The 18,944-nt window shown below is 39.1% G+C and overlaps 1 protein-coding gene across 1 annotated transcript in view; it reads left to right on the forward strand.

Moving 5' to 3' along the window:
* Positions 1-18,944, forward strand: part of LOC121520204 (collagen alpha-4(IV) chain-like) — a 33,782-nt gene that overhangs the window by 4,742 nt on the left and 10,096 nt on the right. The window contains exons 3-38 of the mRNA XM_041803576.1: positions 648-719; positions 1,027-1,161; positions 1,381-1,425; positions 2,036-2,152; positions 3,411-3,476; positions 3,628-3,663; positions 3,762-3,824; positions 3,997-4,032; positions 4,134-4,175; positions 4,281-4,364; positions 4,450-4,494; positions 4,576-4,644; positions 4,737-4,781; positions 4,862-4,915; positions 5,590-5,653; positions 5,936-6,040; positions 6,555-6,716; positions 7,827-7,835; positions 7,960-8,049; positions 8,251-8,402; positions 8,574-8,646; positions 12,247-12,353; positions 12,464-12,647; positions 12,742-12,810; positions 13,590-13,697; positions 13,838-14,056; positions 14,184-14,348; positions 14,459-14,626; positions 14,954-15,097; positions 15,399-15,509; positions 15,656-15,834; positions 16,174-16,237; positions 16,366-16,440; positions 16,639-16,746; positions 18,430-18,537; positions 18,675-18,746. Of these exons, the coding sequence (XP_041659510.1) occupies positions 648-719; positions 1,027-1,161; positions 1,381-1,425; positions 2,036-2,152; positions 3,411-3,476; positions 3,628-3,663; positions 3,762-3,824; positions 3,997-4,032; positions 4,134-4,175; positions 4,281-4,364; positions 4,450-4,494; positions 4,576-4,644; positions 4,737-4,781; positions 4,862-4,915; positions 5,590-5,653; positions 5,936-6,040; positions 6,555-6,716; positions 7,827-7,835; positions 7,960-8,049; positions 8,251-8,402; positions 8,574-8,646; positions 12,247-12,353; positions 12,464-12,647; positions 12,742-12,810; positions 13,590-13,697; positions 13,838-14,056; positions 14,184-14,348; positions 14,459-14,626; positions 14,954-15,097; positions 15,399-15,509; positions 15,656-15,834; positions 16,174-16,237; positions 16,366-16,440; positions 16,639-16,746; positions 18,430-18,537; positions 18,675-18,746 (3,445 nt within the window). The remainder of the gene's footprint in view (positions 1-647; positions 720-1,026; positions 1,162-1,380; positions 1,426-2,035; positions 2,153-3,410; positions 3,477-3,627; positions 3,664-3,761; positions 3,825-3,996; positions 4,033-4,133; positions 4,176-4,280; positions 4,365-4,449; positions 4,495-4,575; positions 4,645-4,736; positions 4,782-4,861; positions 4,916-5,589; positions 5,654-5,935; positions 6,041-6,554; positions 6,717-7,826; positions 7,836-7,959; positions 8,050-8,250; positions 8,403-8,573; positions 8,647-12,246; positions 12,354-12,463; positions 12,648-12,741; positions 12,811-13,589; positions 13,698-13,837; positions 14,057-14,183; positions 14,349-14,458; positions 14,627-14,953; positions 15,098-15,398; positions 15,510-15,655; positions 15,835-16,173; positions 16,238-16,365; positions 16,441-16,638; positions 16,747-18,429; positions 18,538-18,674; positions 18,747-18,944) is intronic.

Raw genomic sequence — 18,944 nt, forward strand, 5'->3', positions numbered from 1 at the left:
CTATATCCTATTAAATTTTTTCAGATTTAGGCAATTCTTCACATATTTCTAATTTTACTAATGCACTGAATTCCAATGGTTGTCTTAAACATGCTCTACGTTTTTTAATGGCATGTGTAAGCTGGCCTATGAGTGTTTGGACCAAAAGTGAAAGTGGGACAGCAGATGTGCGACAGAAGTTTCCCTAGCATAAATTAATCTAAATATTTAGCAGACCTTGAGAAAACACTACTAAATGTTTGTGACACTCATTCAAACCCATCAGTGGGAACATTTGGCATCTGGAAGTGTGGACTGAGAGATTAGATCAGGAAGACGTAGGGACTCCATAAGAATGAGGAAGCACTGTGAGATTTTATTCCTCATCATGGCCAGAGGACTTATTTTTACCCAAGTCTTTGTGAGAACTCTGATTTTTGTATAGCTCTCTAATCAGGACTTTCCAGTCCCTGCAGAGTGATCTGGTAGTTCTCAGGAACATTTGGCAGATAGGCTACACCCAAACTACCATCCTATCTGACGTGCTGGCTGACCCCTTTCTGACTTCTGCTCTGCTTCCACCTTCTTATGCACCCTTAATCTCTTTCATAATACCAAGTTATCTTACATCTCAATGTATTCACAGATTATTGTTTCTTTCTTCTCAGGGAGGGAGTGAGGACAATTGCAAAGGGAGAGACTGCACAACATGTCAGTGTATTCTTGCAAAAGGTGCACGGGTAGGAGCTTTTCTCATTTTGCTATGTATTGGAAAGTTATTCTTAATTACCACCCATTTAAGATAATATCTTGATTTTTTCACTAAACAGAATTCAAGCAATGGAAAAAAAAATCCTTTAAATAGTCAAAGGAAAAAAGTCATGCTAGTATGTTGTATTCAAAAATATACACTTCTTCATTACTGTAGTGTAGTATAATTTCACTGATAAGCAGCATATTTTTCTGTGACAAAAATCTTTTAATCTCTTAAGTGTCAACCACCATACTTAAACATGAGGTTAAATGCATTCATTTTTACCTTTACAGGGAGCTCCAGGAAGGGTAGGTGATCAGGGCGACCGAGGACAAATGGGAACAAGGGGACGTGTGGGGCCACCTGGGGAGAAAGGAAGGATAGGAGCAAATGGAACACCTGGCCCAGCAGGACCCAAAGGGGACCGTGTAAGTTTGGGTGCTTATGTGGTTGTTGTGTATTGACTGTAAATTAAAAAAAAAGCCAAAAAAAGCAGAATGAATATTACATTCAGTAACAGTTACTTATCAAAAGTCTGCATTATTTACTTATGTCTCTTCAATAAAGAAGGAAAGAGAGAGACTGGGGTGCACAATGTGGTAAATACACACAGTGATTGAGTGGTGTTTATGCTTTTTACATTTCAGGGTGAAACTGGTGCTCCTGGTTATCCTGGAAATGATGGCTTGTCAGTGAGTAAACCATTGTTGATTCAAATTTGACTTTAAGTTAGGAAAACAATACATCTGCTCACACTGACATTATTTACTTCAAGGTAGGGGACTTTTTAAAATGTGTTTCCCCCTGTTTTACAGGTCAACACTATGTTTACATTTTTTTGATCACATCCCAGTATTTCAAATAATTCTAAGTATGCCAGAAAATACCACAGAATTTTCAGCTGTACAAGCTGTACATGTGTCATACAGAATCCCCTCCTCTTTAGGACACAGCAGTCTCACTATATATTACATAGTGCAGTGATTTGAAGCATGTGTCTTGTGTGCCCTCTAGTGGACACATCCAGGTACATTGTAAGTGAAGACATGATCTCTTTCTGCTGCTTATGCAGCTGCCTCTTCATTTCTCAAGTGTTGGTGTTGACAAAATTGAAATCGTTTATCTGAACCAGTAATATAATCTTACATATTAAAGATGTAATGAATGTTTAAAGCTCTTACTGCTAGATTGAAACTTTTTTTTTTCATCAATCTCAAGTTTCTCGCTGGTAAATAGGTTATTATGTTACTTCCAATACCCTGTAATTACAACTCACTCTCATGACTGTGCCATACTCTTCAGGGCCACCCTGGAGCAGGTGGTGAGCCTGGTTTGCCAGGACCTGACGGCTGTAATGGGACACGGGGTCGACCAGGAAGAAGTGGTACCCATGGTTTGGATGGTCTCCATGGGCCACCGGTGAGTAATAGTCCTCTTGCCCTGTCCACATGCCCTGTCGTCCATGTTCAAATCTAGCCTGTGGCTCTTTTAAACACACGACATACAGTGCTTAACAAATTTATTAGACCACCTGTCTCAGAGACCATCCAGCATCATGAAGTGCTTTAATGCGGACTCTTTCGTTTTCAGTGAGCTCTCCACGTTTTACCATTTTGAACAGGAATGAGGAATTTCAAACTGAATTCACCTTTTTAAACTCAAAAATGAGGCAGCTCACTGGGCTTCTCTGAGCAGTCAAAAATTAATCAAGCATAAAATTCAACCACTAAAACTCATTTTTCTGTTGAGGAATGCAAGTAAATAACTATAATTTGACATGTTAATCAAGAAATAATAATGTGCTTTACTATTTTTTCAGTTTATTTGTAAATCAGTAAATTTGAAAATTCATGGATAACAATAATAATTATATTTTAGCATTAAAAATTTCATTTCTGTTAAACAGCTTCTACATATTGGCGTATTAACCATTGCAGAAACATAAAAAATGATTTTGGTTTTACCAATTTTTACCAATGCTGTTAATTTAGGGCAGCTGTGGCATAAACCTTACTTTGGTTGGTGGTCTAATAAATTTTTTAAGCATCATATATTGTTTTGTTCTGTTGTGAATAAAATGTGCAAATCATTGCATTCTTTTTTTTTTTTTTTTTTTTTTTTTTTTGCATTTTACACAACACCCCAACTATTTTGGGAAATGGGGTTATATAATAAAGGCATAGAAGTCCAAAAAATATATCTTAACAAAAGAAGTGGCATTCTGATGTTCTTTGTCAGTCTGCCCTGGTTATATAGCAGGTACGGTAAAGGGAAGAAAGCGAGATATATGGAAAAAAAAAATAATTTGATTCATTCAATTTCTGAACAAAGTATAAATTGTGATGGTTCAGAGAGAGTAGAGGAGGTTTGGGTTGGACATGTAGTCCAGAGTTTTTGTCCTTCCTTCTATTAGCAGGTAGCTTTTTAAATTTATAACCATGGCGATCCTTTTATACAGAGCTGGACTTTTCATCTTCTTTGAGTTATTAAGGAAATAAGAAAAAATATCCTCAAAGATTCTCTTTGCAGGGTTCCAAATTTTGGCACATTGTCCATTAAGACATTTTGCGATTTCTGTCTTATAATAAAGCCATTTCAATGAAAACCTTTCATTTAATCGGTAGTTGAATAATTTAGAAAAATTGTTCTGTAAACATTTTCATTTTTGTCCTCACAGGGATTACATGGACCCAAGGGATTTAAAGGAGAACCTTTGTATGACCGTGCCCTTCCAGGACTTCCTGTAAGTTCCATTAGTGTGGAGAAGCTCGCACAATGATCGGTTCAGCTTCACTAGTATTAAACCAACCTGCAGTTAAACTTGTATTTTAAATGATTTATAGTCTGTTGTTTTAAAACCATGTATTCATTTAATTTCATTTCATCTTCCTCAGGGGGATCCTGGTGTAGATGGAGAGCGGGGTCTGCCTGTATGTTCATTTGACAGTAACTCTGATAAAAACTTTGATATTCTGCTAATAGTTGAAGCAAGAAATAAATTTTTAAATATACATAATTTTTAATTTAGGGGAGAAAAGGAAGTCCAGGGTCCAAAGGCTTCACTGGCCCGCCTGGCTTTCCTGGGGCTGAGGTATAAAATATTTTTGATGTACTAACGATTAAATGTTTACTACACTTAAGCAGATAATAACTGTATCTGCATACTGTGCTACTATAACAACTCCACTAATCAGTATGATCAAAATTACAGAGTGAAATGCAGAGATTTTTGTGTGAAAGTGTATTTATATGATTTGATTTAGGGTTTGGAAGGAGCAAGAGGTGCAAGAGGACAACCGGTGAGTGACCTGCAGTCTGTGCTAGTTAAAGAAAATGCTTGCATTTATTAATCATACATCTTAACAAACAAAAAAACAAGTTGAAAGTGCTTTTTATATAGGGTGACCCTGGAGCATCACTGGCAGGCGATAAGGGGGAAGATGTAAGATTTTTTTTAACATCTTTGCCCTTTTTTGTATGTGCATGCACATATGGTAAATCAAACTCAAATCAAAAATCTTGTAATTTTTTCACTTACAAATAACAGGGTGAGCAAGGCCCAACTGGCAAACAAGGACCTGAAGAAGTAATCGAATTTCCTCCAGAATTTCTCCCACCCAAAGGTTACAAGGTGAGGAAATGTGTCTTGTGTATCATAACAATCAAATCTTTCAAAGGTTTTAATTTTTAAATTTTTTCCCTTCTGTTTTTTTAAGGGAGACCGAGGCCGTTCTGGTCCATGTGGACTAAAGGGTCCACAGGTGAGTTATTCCTGTTTCTTATCAAACAGGTATATTACAGAGGAAGAAACAGGTTATTGATTTGTAGTTTTTTCTTGTCAGGGTGATAGAGGAGACTATGGTCAAAGCATTAAAGGAGAGCAAGGAATCCTTGGTTTCCCTGGAACACGGGTAAGCGTTTTTTTAAATCAAACACCAATAAGGTTTAACAAAAACAAGCATTACCACCAATACAATAATATCCACATTTCTTTTATTTGTAGGGTCTTTCAGGGTTTCCTGGTAGAGATGGATCACCAGGACTTCAGGTATAACATGTGGTATGATTCAGATTCCCTTTATCTGTACAGAAATGTATTGTATATTAAATATGTTGATTTATTCTCAGGGTTTGCCCGGAGAGAAAGGACTTCCAGGTCTTTTTGGAAGAGAAGGGCCAAAGGTGAGGGTAGCATAAACACAAAAACAAAAATATTCATTATAGTATGATCCAAGTTAGCTAGCTTATTTCAGGGACCAAAATGAACCTTATTTTGAGGAGTTGTAGTGCTACCTTGACAGAAATTTGTAATAATGATGACATGGATATCAAGGAAAGGGTTTCTTTGCAATATATACAGTGCCTATGAAAAGTATTCAGGTCTCAGTCAGGCTTGCACATCTGGACACTGAATTTTTACTCCCTACCTCTTTGCAAAACTGCTCAAGCTCTGTCGGGTTGCATGAGCTTTCTTTGTATGCTTCGGGTCATTGTCTTGCTGGAAAATAAATCTTCTCCCAAGCTTTATTTCTCCTGCGGACTGAATAAGATTGTCTTCCAGGATTTTCCAATATTTTGCCACATTCATTTTACCCTCTACCTTAACAAACCTTCCAAGGCCAGCTGCCAAGAATCATTACCACAGCATGATGTGGGGATGGTGTGTTTGCGGTGATGTGCAGTTTTTGGTGTCTGCCAAACATAGCATCTTGTCTGATGGCTGAAAAGCACCATTTTGGTCTCATCAGACCAAAGAACTTTCTCCCACTTGACCATGGAGTCTTCCACATGTCCTTTGGTGAGCTCTAAATGAGATTTTTTTTTTAGCTCTGTCTCTCTTTTGTTTTACCTAACAGGGTTACATAGGAGATCCAGGTCTCCCTGGTCCCTCTAGATATGAGGATGGTCAAGATGGCAGAGGTGAGCCCGTAGCACTAACTACACTTTCCTCACTGTTCAATAAGTCTCATTATGACAAAACAGTGTTCTTTGAATTAACTCTTTGAAGGATTATACATATGCATCCACTAGATGATTCACAGATGGGCAAGAAGAGTTTGAATTTAAAACTGAAATATATCTGCCAGATTGCAGAACTTTTCCTTTTTATCTGAATGCATCTAAGTGGCACTTTATATAGCTTAAATATAACTATATCAGGCATGTCTTTGTAATTTGTAGTACCTATATTTCTGTCTCCAGGTCCTAAAGGTGACCAGGGTTTTCCTGGACCACCTGGACCCCCAGGTGACCCTGGCTTCATGGGTAATCCCGGACCTCCTGGCCCACCAGGGCCTGTCATTCCAGGTCAGAGTTTGGTCTATGTCTATGGCCTTTAACTGTTAGGTTTCTCTCTCTGTTTGTGTAACATCACAATGATTATATATCACTCAATACTCCACCTTTTTTTAAGATAAGATAATATAAACTGTATTGTCCCCGGGGGGAAATTTGTCATGGACATAAGTGCAGTGCTGCTCATAATCAATACATTCATCACGAAGAAAAAACCCAAAACAAACAGGCAATACACGGACAGAAAGTGGTCCACATTGACCCAGAATAAGAGAGAGTTACAGGTAGAATATTATATTACACCTGCCCTGTAGTATTGTACTGGCTTCACTGCGATAAACAGTTTGAAAACATATGGCACATTCCCCTGGTGCAAGATGGCAAAATGCCTGAAGAAAGTACATAATGACCGGTTCATGACAACCGAGTAGAAACCAAAACAAGTTAAGATACACAAATTGTACAGGAATATATATGCAATGGGATACTCTTTCTTTAAATTTTACACTCTCTTAAACATTTTCAGAGGTACCGGGTTGGCCTGGTCCTCGAGGACAGCCTGGTGAAAAGGGATACAAGGGAGAGCCAGGATTGTTTAATGAATTTGACATCAATCGAAATCCAGGACCAAAGGGTGCTAAAGGATTCCCTGGACCTAAAGGTGTTACAGGCCTCCCAGGACCTCCAGGTACATCAATTGATCCTTTATAGCAAACACAAAGAAGGAATATGCATGTTAATTACTAGGGGTGTAAAGGTACATGATGTATTTGTACTGTACCTATTCGGTAAGGGTCTCTCAGTACGGTACAGACGTGTACCGAACGGATACATCTGAAGCCAAGCTCATACACAGACAGAAAACCAGAGAACAACTCACTGACACACTGTCCTGGCAACCACACAACCACAGCAAACGACAGCAACAGCCTGAATATTCCCAGATAAAAGATTCCTGTTTAGGAACACTTTGTTTCCCAGTAAAATACAACACTGGACAAAAACAACATTAGCTCTGACATTATTCAGCAGCTGTGTCAGTGACAGCACGTCGTCCAGTGGACCAATCAAAGCATTTGAAAAGGCTCAAACAAGAACGTCACTGTAAGGAGGAGGAACAACAAAGTCTCACTAGTCAGTTATGAATTTACTATTCTTTACAATAGTTTTTATTATAACAATGGTGCTCTGGCTCTGTGAATCAAATTAATTTTACCTTCAGCTCTCAGCCCCGGGGGAGTGAGAGAGGTACTCTGCAGCTGTGTCATAGGTAAAGTATCCTCAGATTTCACGGCTCTGAGTCGAAGCCCTTGTTGAAATCGACAGGATAGATGCTAATTTGCATACTTAACAAACTAACATGCAGTTGTGTGATGATGTGTTCAAGTTGACTGGGGAATTTTAGTGTTTAAAGAATGGGTATAAATATGTCAATATATCAATGAAAATAACCCAGTAATTCAAAAAAGTATTTATTTACTTATATTTTTAATCATTGAAGAACTTTTAGAAGGAGGTCAAAGCATTATTTATAATTTAAATGTAATTTATTTAGCCTATTTATTTTAATACAGTTCAATTGAAAAATTATAAGTAAATTTTATTTATTCGCCTCAATCACGATACTTCAAAACCAAGGTAAGTACCAAACACCCCTGTTAATTACACTAGACATTTTAATTTTTCCCCACATAATTGCACTCTTGTTAGTTTTGAGCTCGTTCATTGAATTTGGATTTACTTTCTGATTTGTCTGTGTTTGTATTTACATTTGTGGATCTTAATGTGGCTGAATCAGGATGTGGAGGTGAGTTCTCTAATTACTACTGATGAAAATATCTATCATCTCTAATACTGAACTTGCTCTTCAAGTGCTTACAGATATCGTCATCTTAGCATTTTCATTATTTGTTGTTTGTTAATCTTCACAGATTACTACTGTGAGCCTGGTTACCCAGGGGACCCTGGTGACCCAGGACCCAAAGGAGGTCCAGGATTCCCAGGGCTTAAAGGAATTAAAGGTGATTTGCAACTTTTGCATGCTTTAGCCGATCCTACAAGTGACAGATTACTTTGACAGGGTGAAAAACACTGTTGGCCGTGTCCAATAACATCTTTCTTTTATCTGCTATTGTGTCATTTAGTTGGTAAATGTTGTGTCATAGTGTCTTAGCATGCCATATCATACTTAAACATTTCTATTTAATCCATGTCTTCCACAGGTTGCGTTGGGGACTGTGAATGCAGGTCAGGTGGGCTGAATCCAGGACCCCCTGGTCCACCTGGTTATACAGGGCCTCCAGGATTGCCTGGACCTAAAGGGATCATAGGAGATCCGGGACCCAAAGGAGATGATGGTTTAAGGGGACGACCAGTAAGGACAGAGAGACTCTTAATAAGCAAATGCAATTACAAAACATGTTTCAAAGTTGTTTTTTTGTCACAGAAACTGCCACAAGTCCCTCACGCATAATGAGAAATATGATAATTAAAAAAACAAATGAATCTAATTTTGCATTTGACTCTTTGTTTTCTTGCTAACCAGGGCTATCCAGGCTCTCCAGGTTCAGAAGGACAAAAGGGTCATAAAGGGGACTCTTTTGTGGTGGGTGTGAAAGGTAAGCAGCTTTTAAAGCCAAAGTGCATGTTTTTAGAGGGTTTGTTTTAGAAGTTTTCAAACACTGGAAGGAAAAAGATTTTATATGTTAACCAAACTCTACAGAAAGGCAATCAAAATACACCGTACTCCAGTATGTAAAAGAAACTTTGAGTCTCATGAATGTAAATGTAATATTTGGGATGTAATGGAACATAAATTCAACACAATACATATCATCAAATTGGGATTGCAATATAATTATATGATACACAGTATGCACGTTCTACCAGCAGGGAAACAATGACAACGGATAATGAGGAGAGATGTGCTGCTCACTTCTGCTGTTTACTTGTTGTTTTACCATGAGGATTCTGTTCAACAACTTTACTCCATAAGATGTTTTTACTACACAGTAAAGCAACATGCTGGTTTCATGTATGATTTTTAAATAATGAAGGTAAAAAGCTGTCAACAGTGCCCTTTTTCCTCCTCAGTAGGTGAAATTTATCTGTCTAATTCACCCAACACATGTGTTTACTGTTGAATAAATAACCCTTATGGAGGGCAATTTTTGGCTGACCGCTGAGTTCAGCCCTACATATGGCCCTGTCTGTACTGACTGACTGACTGACTAAGTGACTGAGTGATCCTTGTGTATAAGTCATAGAATACAGAATTGGGTTTGCTTGGACTAAATGCTGTCGGTAATGGCTGCCTCCACTGTGTTAACTAGAGCCATACATACAGAGGTTTATTTTATTTTACTTTTCTTTGTCAGGGACCATGTACAGAAAAAAACATTAAACTAATCAGAGTAGAGATGCTCTGCACCAGATTATAGCTTTCTATCTAATTTCCATCTGCAGTCCCTGTGGCAGGCAAAAGAGAAAATAAGCTATAGGTATAAAGTGCATTTACAGTACAGAAAGTGCATAAAAGCATAGAAAAATACATTTTGTTCATAGAAAGTACATACATTCAATTTTAGTGCAAAGACACAGATTTAAAACAAAGGCATACACACACTTACACTCAAAGGCATAGAAATATGATTATTAAAAGAATTTATGTTACGCTATGGCCGGGGTTTAGTGGGACTGAAAGCCCTCCAATGGCTGCCTCCACTGCTCCAAATACCTCAGGTAAAGCTTTAGTGTTGTGTCTGTTTTACCAGAACTGGGCCACGTTTCTGCATAAAATAAAGAATAAAACAATAAAACCCAAAACACTTTTCATGTTGGGAAAGATGTTTTAACTTTTCTCCTGACCTGCTTTGGCATAGTTGAGGGGGAAAGGGTACCTGCTTGTGTTAATGCTTGTAATACAGTGGCCGCTGGTGGATTAGCCATTAGCTCTGACTTAGTCACAGCAGCACTTTTGTCAAAACTGGACAAGTCTTAATTAGAACAAGAGAAGAGAGCAAACCAGAGATAGGGACTTGCACACACTGTGACCTGAGACTTGACCTGGACTCGTGCTCATAAGACTCTGGACTTGACTCAGACTCGTGATTTAAGACTTGTGCGCAATCTTCGGTTTTTAATTTTTCCATTATGATCTCCTGTCCCCCTGTCACTCTTTCTTTTATCTTCCCTTTCTCTTTGACCATTTGTGTGTCTTTTATGCGTCGGCTGCTCTCCTCTCATCCTCGTCTTCTTTCATGCTGCATAAGAGTGACACACACAAACATGACACTCACGCACACACCTACGCTGAAACACACGCTGACATGTTGGAAGTGTAGACTCTGGCTTCTATCTGTTGAGGGGAAAAGTTTCAGAATACTGGATAAACAGCAGAGCTTTCTCCTTTTGAAGCTCCTCTCTGACCACGGAGGACCAGCGTGTCAGTGCTGTGTGTGTGCCCCCCAGCTGTGTGTGTCTGTGTCGCCCACATGAGCCAGGAGTGTGCGCAATGTTAAAAAAAAAAAATTGGTTTCTAATCCCTTAATACTATATGTTTATGGGGAACAACTAAATGTTAAAATCTCTGCATTCGTTAAGAGTACACTACTTCAACATTTAGCACATCTTTATTTGCAAGCAATATGATAAATATGATGTTTATTGATCATTAACGGATATAAAAGACGATAGGAACACTGAAACTTCAAATAAGGTTTATTGAGGCAGTGAGAAACAGAGACAGATGGATAAGAATCTTTAACAGATAAATGACTAACTTAAAGGTCTGGGAGATTTCAGATGAAAAAAGTAAAAATTCTGCCTAATTTTACACATATGAAGACCCCTACACACCTGTCTGAGTGAGAATTAGAAATGTTCATGAAACTGGGGCAGTTTTTCCTTTGTTTAAGAATAAACAGTTCAGTTAGTGTTTTATTGTTAGTATAAACGTAATACCATTAAAGACTTATACCTGGCAAAAAAACATTTAATCTCCAGTGACACAGTGTCTGTCTCCATCAGTGAAGTAGGACACACGCCTCTGTAGTGTTTCATATGTACACAGAGAAGAGATGAAGAGAGAGAGAGAGGACAGCATGTAGCTCTATATTTAAGTAGCTACAATAAATTTGGCTAACTAAAAATAACAATAATGACAAAATCACTCTGCCAGTCAGGCATTTCAACAGGCATCCCAGACAGTTGTGGTCAGCCATATACTAGGTTTTTACCTAGTCTTGTTATAGAACAGTCCTCAGCTTAACACAGGAAGTGAGCTGCAGAGGAAGGTGAGCTTTTTCAAGCTTCTATTTGACCTTGAAACACCTAGTTCAGCGACAGCGTTACAGGAGGGGCAGTTCCAAAACATGAATAAAACATAGCAATGAAAAGGCAGGTCTTTTCCCACATCTTCCTCCTACTCTGCTTTGTCATTGCCACATTCATCATCTAGTTAGACTCAATCTCATCCTCTTCTTTCCTCCCAACCATTGCTCTCCTCTCCATTATGTTATGCTTTAGCCTCTGAACGTCCATGACACTATCAAATTTGTCTTGTAACTTTGGCATATAAAACTTTTTTTTTTCATTTGAAAACACGCACTCCATATTTATCCTCCTTTTAGTACTGTTTCTGCTTCTTTTTCTGCTACTGTTTATTCTTCTATGTTTTTTTCTTTGTTTCTGCTATGCCTACTTTCTATTTTGTTCATTCTTCTTTTCAGCTGTTTAAAACAGCTTTTCCAAAAATGCCCCCATTGAACTATCAAAGTTTTACCTTTCATGCCATTTTCAGCGTTTTTTGGTTGTTTTTTTTCAGCTAGTTACTGCCGTGTTTTCCACTCTATTCCAGCTCATAACATTCCCACACTTTTTCTGCAAGGAAAAGCATTTTTTTCTAGTTTATATAGAAATTTAGGTTCAAAAAGTCTACATATTATTGACCAAATTTCTACAAATTTTTGAATTTTGTAGAGACATGACTGGAGTAAGTTTATGGAGAAATATTATTTTATTTCATTTTTTTTAAAGCAAAATATTCCCTTATTTCATCTTCTGTTAAAGTAGTTCAGTATCCTATAAAGTAATACTTTTATTTTGAATTCCTTATGTGTTACAGTGTCAAAAACAAGAAGTTAAAATCACTAAAAGCAGATAGTGCCCTCTGCTGTTTGAACTGGTTTAATCAATTTAACTTTTTGTTTTATTGAAAGGTGCTAAAGGTGACAGAGGATTACCTGGATATCTTGGTCCTCCTGGAGCTAAAGGTCAGCCAGGACGTGTTGGCCCACATGGTCCTACAGGAGACCCCGGACCACCAGTGAGTGCTTACATCTAACAGACTGTACAATTAGTCTTTCATTGTAAATATGCTTGTGAAAATGCTCAGTATCGGTCCACAATCTGTTTTATCTGGTAACATTTTTGTAGGGTTCTGGATATGTAGGACTGCCTGGACGAAAAGGGGAACCTGGTGTTCCTGGACCTAAGGGGTACCCAGGATCTCCTGGCCCTGCAGGTCCTGGTTTTCAAGGCCCTAAGGGGCTTCCTGGACCGAAAGGAGATAAAGGAGATGCTGGCCGGGATGGAGTTCGTGGACCACCAGGCCCACCAGGTCAGAGACTTGGTTGAAATCAGAGACTCTGTAACAGTTTGAAAACACTTCCTCCTACATAAAGCAGGATGTAATGTTTTAAATGGGTCAACAGGTGAAAGTGAGCCATGCTGTGAAATTGGGATTGGGTTACCTGGTCGTAAAGGAGAACAAGGTGAACCAGGTAAGTTTTACAAATGATTATGGTACATCTTACAAACTTATAACTATTTTAAGAAGTAGAAGATACTTCTGTGTGTTTAATCTGTTCAAATCAGTGTTAATTTGGTCAACTAAAACTATGACTAAAAATGTTCATCAACAGCCTTTTTTTTCCATGACTAAAACGAGACTAAGACTAACAAAAATAGATCTGTGATGACTAAAACTGACAAAAACTAAGTTTAGTTTTTGTCAAGATGACTAAAACTAGACTTAAATGTAATGTAGTTTTTGTCAGACATTCAAAATCAGTGATATTTCTCCACTGTGGGTAAATCTATCAAAAAACAATGCAGCTATAGCTAAAATGCCTCTCAGCTGTAGAAAGCAGGAACCTAGGTTTGGCAGGGTGCATAGAGCACACTACCATGATTTGGTACCAGATTTAGGCAAGAATATAAATGCTTGGGCTAAAAGTAAAGACTAAAATGTGAGGATTTTTTTATGGACTAAAACTAGACTAAAATGTTTTGAGTTGTTGTCGACTAAAAGTAGACTAAAGCTAAAAAGGGTAGAAATGACTAATGTGACTAAAACTAAAAGACATTTCATTTAAAGACTAAACTAAGACTACAATTAAAAATAGCTGCCAAAATTAACACTGGTTTAAATTAACACAGACTATGCCTCTAGTTATTACTATTGAAATGCTTTCTTAAGCCATTAGCTTTTGGGTTGATGGCAGAATTATTAGCAAACGACATTTTCAGAACTTAAAATTTTTTGATTGATCCCTTGCAGGGTTTCCTGGTGTTCCTGGAATAGATGGTACCCCTGGAGTCCAAGGATTACGAGGCTATAAGGGAATGAAAGGAGAAGACGGGGGAATTGGAGGGGTTGGACTTCCAGGTAGTGTCTCTACTGTCTGTTCAAATAATGAAAGCGTTTTAAAAGTTTTTTTATGTGCCATAAAGCAGTATCTATACAGAAGGATATACAGAGATCTGAGGATTGTTTGTATGCTTACTGCTCTCTCTTGTTTTTTAAAGGTCCTCCAGGTCCAAATGGAGATCCAGGTAACCCAGGTCCAAGTGGAATTAGCCTGGATGGTCTTCCAGGCCCTCCTGGATTACCAGGATCTCCTGGTAGGAAGGGTGCACCAGGAGATGTCTTCTCTGCCAGGCCAGGAGAGCCAGGTCCTCCTGGCCGCCCTGGTGCAAATGGGGCAGTGGGATTCAGTGGCCCTCCTGGAAATCCAGGCTCTCCTGGTAAGTTTTATTTTTGTTGAGGTGAACATAGACAAACAACTTAGTTGATGACGCATGCATCACAGTCTACTCCCCATTATTTTCTGTACTTTGGAATTGGTTGACGATTGATGCCTTGGCATTACAGGTGCACAAGGACAACCTGGACGCCCAGGCTACAAAGGAGAGCAAGGAGCCAATGGTGACCGTGGCGCTCCTGGTCCCCCAGGCCCAACCTGCACCGAGTGCGATGTGGAGGGAGTTCAAGGCCCTCCAGGATCTCCAGGAAACCCTGGGTCAGGCGGCACAACAGGTGAGCATACAGAAAAAAAATCAAAATGAATCAGAGACTGCATTCGTGTCCATTGTGATGTAGAAGCACCATCAACCATATCTTTAATTTCTTTATCTCACTTGCAACAGGCCGCCCTGGTCAGAAGGGTTATAAAGGAGAAACAGGTCCACCAGGCCGTGGACAGAGGGGACCACAAGGTTTCCCTGGTCCTCCAGGTCTGCCAGGTCCAGCTGGACCTAGAGGCCCCACTGGCCTGTTGGGAGATTCTGGAATAGATGGTCCGCCAGGACTGAAAGGTGAACAACATAAAGAGCTATAAAGTATTTTCTGTATCAAATATTATAATTCTTTATATGAGGTTTTTATATGTTAATTTGATAAGTGTTAAACAGCACAGCCTATTTGATTCTCATTCTTTATGTTTTTATCAACTAAATAGACAGAACTTAACACACACAACTTTATAGTGATCCAGACATCCTATCACTACATTTCCCACCAGTACCAGCTTTATAGAATGATACCAGTTTTCTATATATCTGTGTATTATCAACTGTTCTTTACATCTTATTTCTGTTTGAGACTGCCCTGGTTTAAGAGACCTTTTCATTTCCATCACAAAGGTGAAATAGGGTACTCTGGCAGGCCTGGCAGTAGAGGTTTACCCGGTCGTCCTGGACCTCCAGGACCAAGAGGTGTACAGGGAGAAAAAGGCTTTGATGGACGCCCAGGTCCCCCTGGATATCCTGGACCCCCTGGTTACAAAGGTAAACTTTGATGCACACACTGCTTGTGCCTGCGGGATGTTGGTTTTATGAACAATTGTAAACAGTCAGCCAACAAGCAAAAAATGATCAAAGCTTGGAAGAAAATCAAAGATATCTCATACCCTGAAGCTGTGATAATCATTCTTGTTCAAATTTGGGCAAAGTAGTCAGAGCTTCATACCACAGTGCAGGGAATTAGCTTGCTTTATCTTATTTTTAGGTTATTAAGGTGAACTTTCAGTTTACTCTATGAATTAGTCATACATGGCACCTCTACATCTGGACTTTGTGCTCTGTACAGGTTTGCATGGTCCACCAGGAAATCCTGGACCAGATATGATTGTGAATGTGACAAAAGGCCCAGTGGGACCCCCAGGAAGAAGGGGACAACGAGGATCACATGGACCTCAAGGTAAAGGACCTGTCACCAACCAGTTCCCTGCTTATTCTAAACCAAGATGTCTTTTTTGTTGTTAGTCATGTCAACACAAATAAATGCTAGGGATTTTAAAACAAACACAAAAGACTTGATCTTAATGTTGGTTTTGTTGTTTACAGGTTACAAGGGTCTTAAGGGAGAGCCAGGTGACTCAGGTCCAGATGGATGGTATGGTTCTTTAGGGCCAAAAGGTAGCACTGGGGCTCCAGGAAGGGGAGGAAGACAAGGAACTCCTGGACCCCCTGGGGTCAAAGGTTTCCCTGGTCCAAGGGGATACCCTGGACACAGCGGAGATCTGGTATATGATGAAGCCACGTTTTGACTTCATATATGACTTCACAAAGTTTTTTTGTTTAAAGCATAGGCTCAATGACCTGACAAGGGATTTACATATAGTCACACAAATACTATACATTAATGCATCCAACAGTTCTTACAGACCTACACATTATTGTGGGAGCAAACCTTATGGCAGTATAGCATCTGTTTATTTGTCAATTTCAGAAATTGCTGCGTTGATTGATATACATATAAAACCCACTTTGACCATAACTGAATAAATCGGTCAACTTGTATACAAAATGAGTAAGTGTTTTTTTCCATGACAAGAGTTTTAACATGTTAATGTCTCTTTAAGGGTGATCCAGGCCCAAGTGGACGTCCAGGTAGCACAGGGTCACCAGGATACCCAGGGGCCAAGGGTGAGTTGAAAGAGAGACAGACAGAATATAAATCCAGTTTAACAAATCAAAAATGTATCAGTCTGTGATGTGTCTTTTAGCCTCGCTGAATCTGATTTAAACCTGTCCCAAACTGTTCCCTGTTCCAGGTGAAACAGGGCCCTCCTATGGAATACCTGGTCCACCTGGACCCAAAGGAATGCCTGGGAATGATGGACCCAGTGGTGAGTAAAGCCACATCAGAGAGGACCTACATAGGTATAGTTTTAAATATGGAAGAAGACTATACAATTGTATTTTTTTTTTAAGGAGGTTTGTCAATTGAAGCATAAGCACATATGTACAAAGAGTAAGCTGACCCATCATCGAAAATATTTGATATTCACAAAATTAACCATTAAGCTGTTTGCTCACCTTTTAAGCTTTTAGAGGGAGTCCAGGAGATCCAGGTGACCCTGGACGTCCAGGAATCTCAGGAACACCAGGACCCCCAGGACCCCCAGGGGATGCAGGAGGGCAAGGACAACCAGGTGATTTCTTGTAAATATGTAAAACAGTGAACTACTGTACAGTGCAAAGCTGTGGCAACATTGTAGATATGCACCAGCTGTGAAAATCTGATGATCATGATTTCATCACCAGTGTTTTTTCCATTCCTTTTTTTTCAAGTGAGCTTTGCAACTTGATTCATCCCTCTTGTTGAAATGTCATTTGATCACATCTTTCAAACTGCATGATGCTGATTTCAGTCTGAGGTGGTGCAGTTCCCAAACTGCTCACATTGTCTTTCATGTTCGACCATGAAAACAAATCAAAGTTGGTCAAACAGGACCACTTGGGTCCTCTGCCCAAAAAAACCTTTTCTCTGAATCAGCATCCTGTATGCCATCATTGCTACAGTAAACTGACGCAGGCTAACATACACATTTGCTGCTGACACAGTGTATGCAATATTATTTGCCAGTAAACCTTTGTTTTTTCACAGGGTCACTATTTGCCAGATCATGCCAGATTGATTGTTTCATATAGCCATTGCATGAATATATTTCACATTCATCTGGGAAAGCTCCAATAGAAAGCATTCCGGAAGGGCAGGAATTTTCAAAAAATACTGGGAAGGTGATTGGAGGAATGTTCTGTCTGTCACATTCATGACAAGCCAATCAGAGCAACAAGACACAATGGAATGCGTATGCGAATGAAACTGATGCCAAGGCTAGTCGGGAGATGCGGAAAAAAGAAAGAAAAAAGAAATGTGATCCAGTTCCGATTAAACTGCCGCTTTCTTATAGCTACATCCGATTGAATGGCTACTGCGGTAACAGCCATTGGATATACCAGCAAACCCACCTTTAAAAATCCCAAACCCATGCTGAAGCAGAACAGGAAAAGAGTGAAAACAAACCTTTCCATCATGACAAGCTTTAAGTGTTGCTCTTGTTTTAATAAAGAAATGTTGTCCAGTTCTGACAAAACTGCAGCTGTGGCTATGTCCAAGCTAATCACTCCATTGGCAGCCATTGTATACAACCACTCACAGTTGAACTAACCCTTTTTCCCTGTAACTCTTACAAACTCATGCTGAAGCAAGCAGAACAGTGAAAACACCTTTCCCATCATTAAAAGCTTTTAGCTTTTAGCTTTTTTTATTCTTTATTTCATACAGAAAAATGGTCTAGTTTGGGTAAAACTGACGCTATACTAAAGCTATGTTTGAGCTAAACCCACACTGGAGGCAGCCATTGCAAATTACTTTGCGTACAATTAAACCCTTTTCCACAGCTACCACTCATTCTCCTCAAATGACGCTGATTGGACAACAGTGTTCAGTTTGGCTCAAACGTTATAGATTGGAGCTTTTCAGATGGAATTGCCTGATGACAGAGATGGAGCCTGGCAAATGTATCTGCTTTGCAAGGTTAATATTTGCCAGTATGGATGCTCAAATGATCCACTGGGATATCCCTTAAATTTTTTAAAGGGTAAATGCTTCTGATGTGTACATATCAATGTGGTGATGCTAGTTTACAGTCAGATTCAGGAGGAATCCTAAATAGTCAAACAGTTGTTATATTACTATTATTATTAAAGATATAGTCCAATTTAATGACTTGGCGCTGATTTATATTCCACACATTGATTTAGTTTCATTCCAAGACAATAAATTAGGGTTATTACATATATATAGGTTTGTTTTTCATTTATCTCTGCAGGTGACCCTGGGCCACGTGGCCCACGAGGTAATCCAGGCATTCCAGGTTTTCAAGGTGATACTGGAGGACTGGGACCACCAGGCCCACCTGGCTCATACGGTCCTCCAGGTACTAACATATTACTTCTTTTTCCAACATTTGGATACTCAGGCTACAGACATCATAATAAGTATAGAAATAATTAAGGACAGTATAAGCACAGCTAGATTATTCTAATGTAATGATGTATGTGATTTTTATGCCAGGGCCTCCTGGGCAACCAGGTTTGGATGGACTGAATGGGCTTAGAGGACCAAAGGGAATGAAAGGAGCAAGTGGTGAGAAGAAAAAAAATGTCCAGCATTAATAACATTTTAATTAAGCATTCATTTCTTTGGGTGTCTTTAAATATGTTTGTTTGTTTAAAAACAATCTGCTCTCTGCGTGTGTTAAACAGACATATTTTGCATGGAACAAAAATGTCACGTAGGTTTCAGCGGAGCATTGCAACTCTTATTGTGTCAATAAAGTAAAAT

The sequence above is a fragment of the Cheilinus undulatus genome, linkage group 13, assembly GCF_018320785.1.
Source record: "Cheilinus undulatus linkage group 13, ASM1832078v1, whole genome shotgun sequence".
Classification (NCBI taxonomy): domain Eukaryota; kingdom Metazoa; phylum Chordata; class Actinopteri; order Labriformes; family Labridae; genus Cheilinus; species Cheilinus undulatus.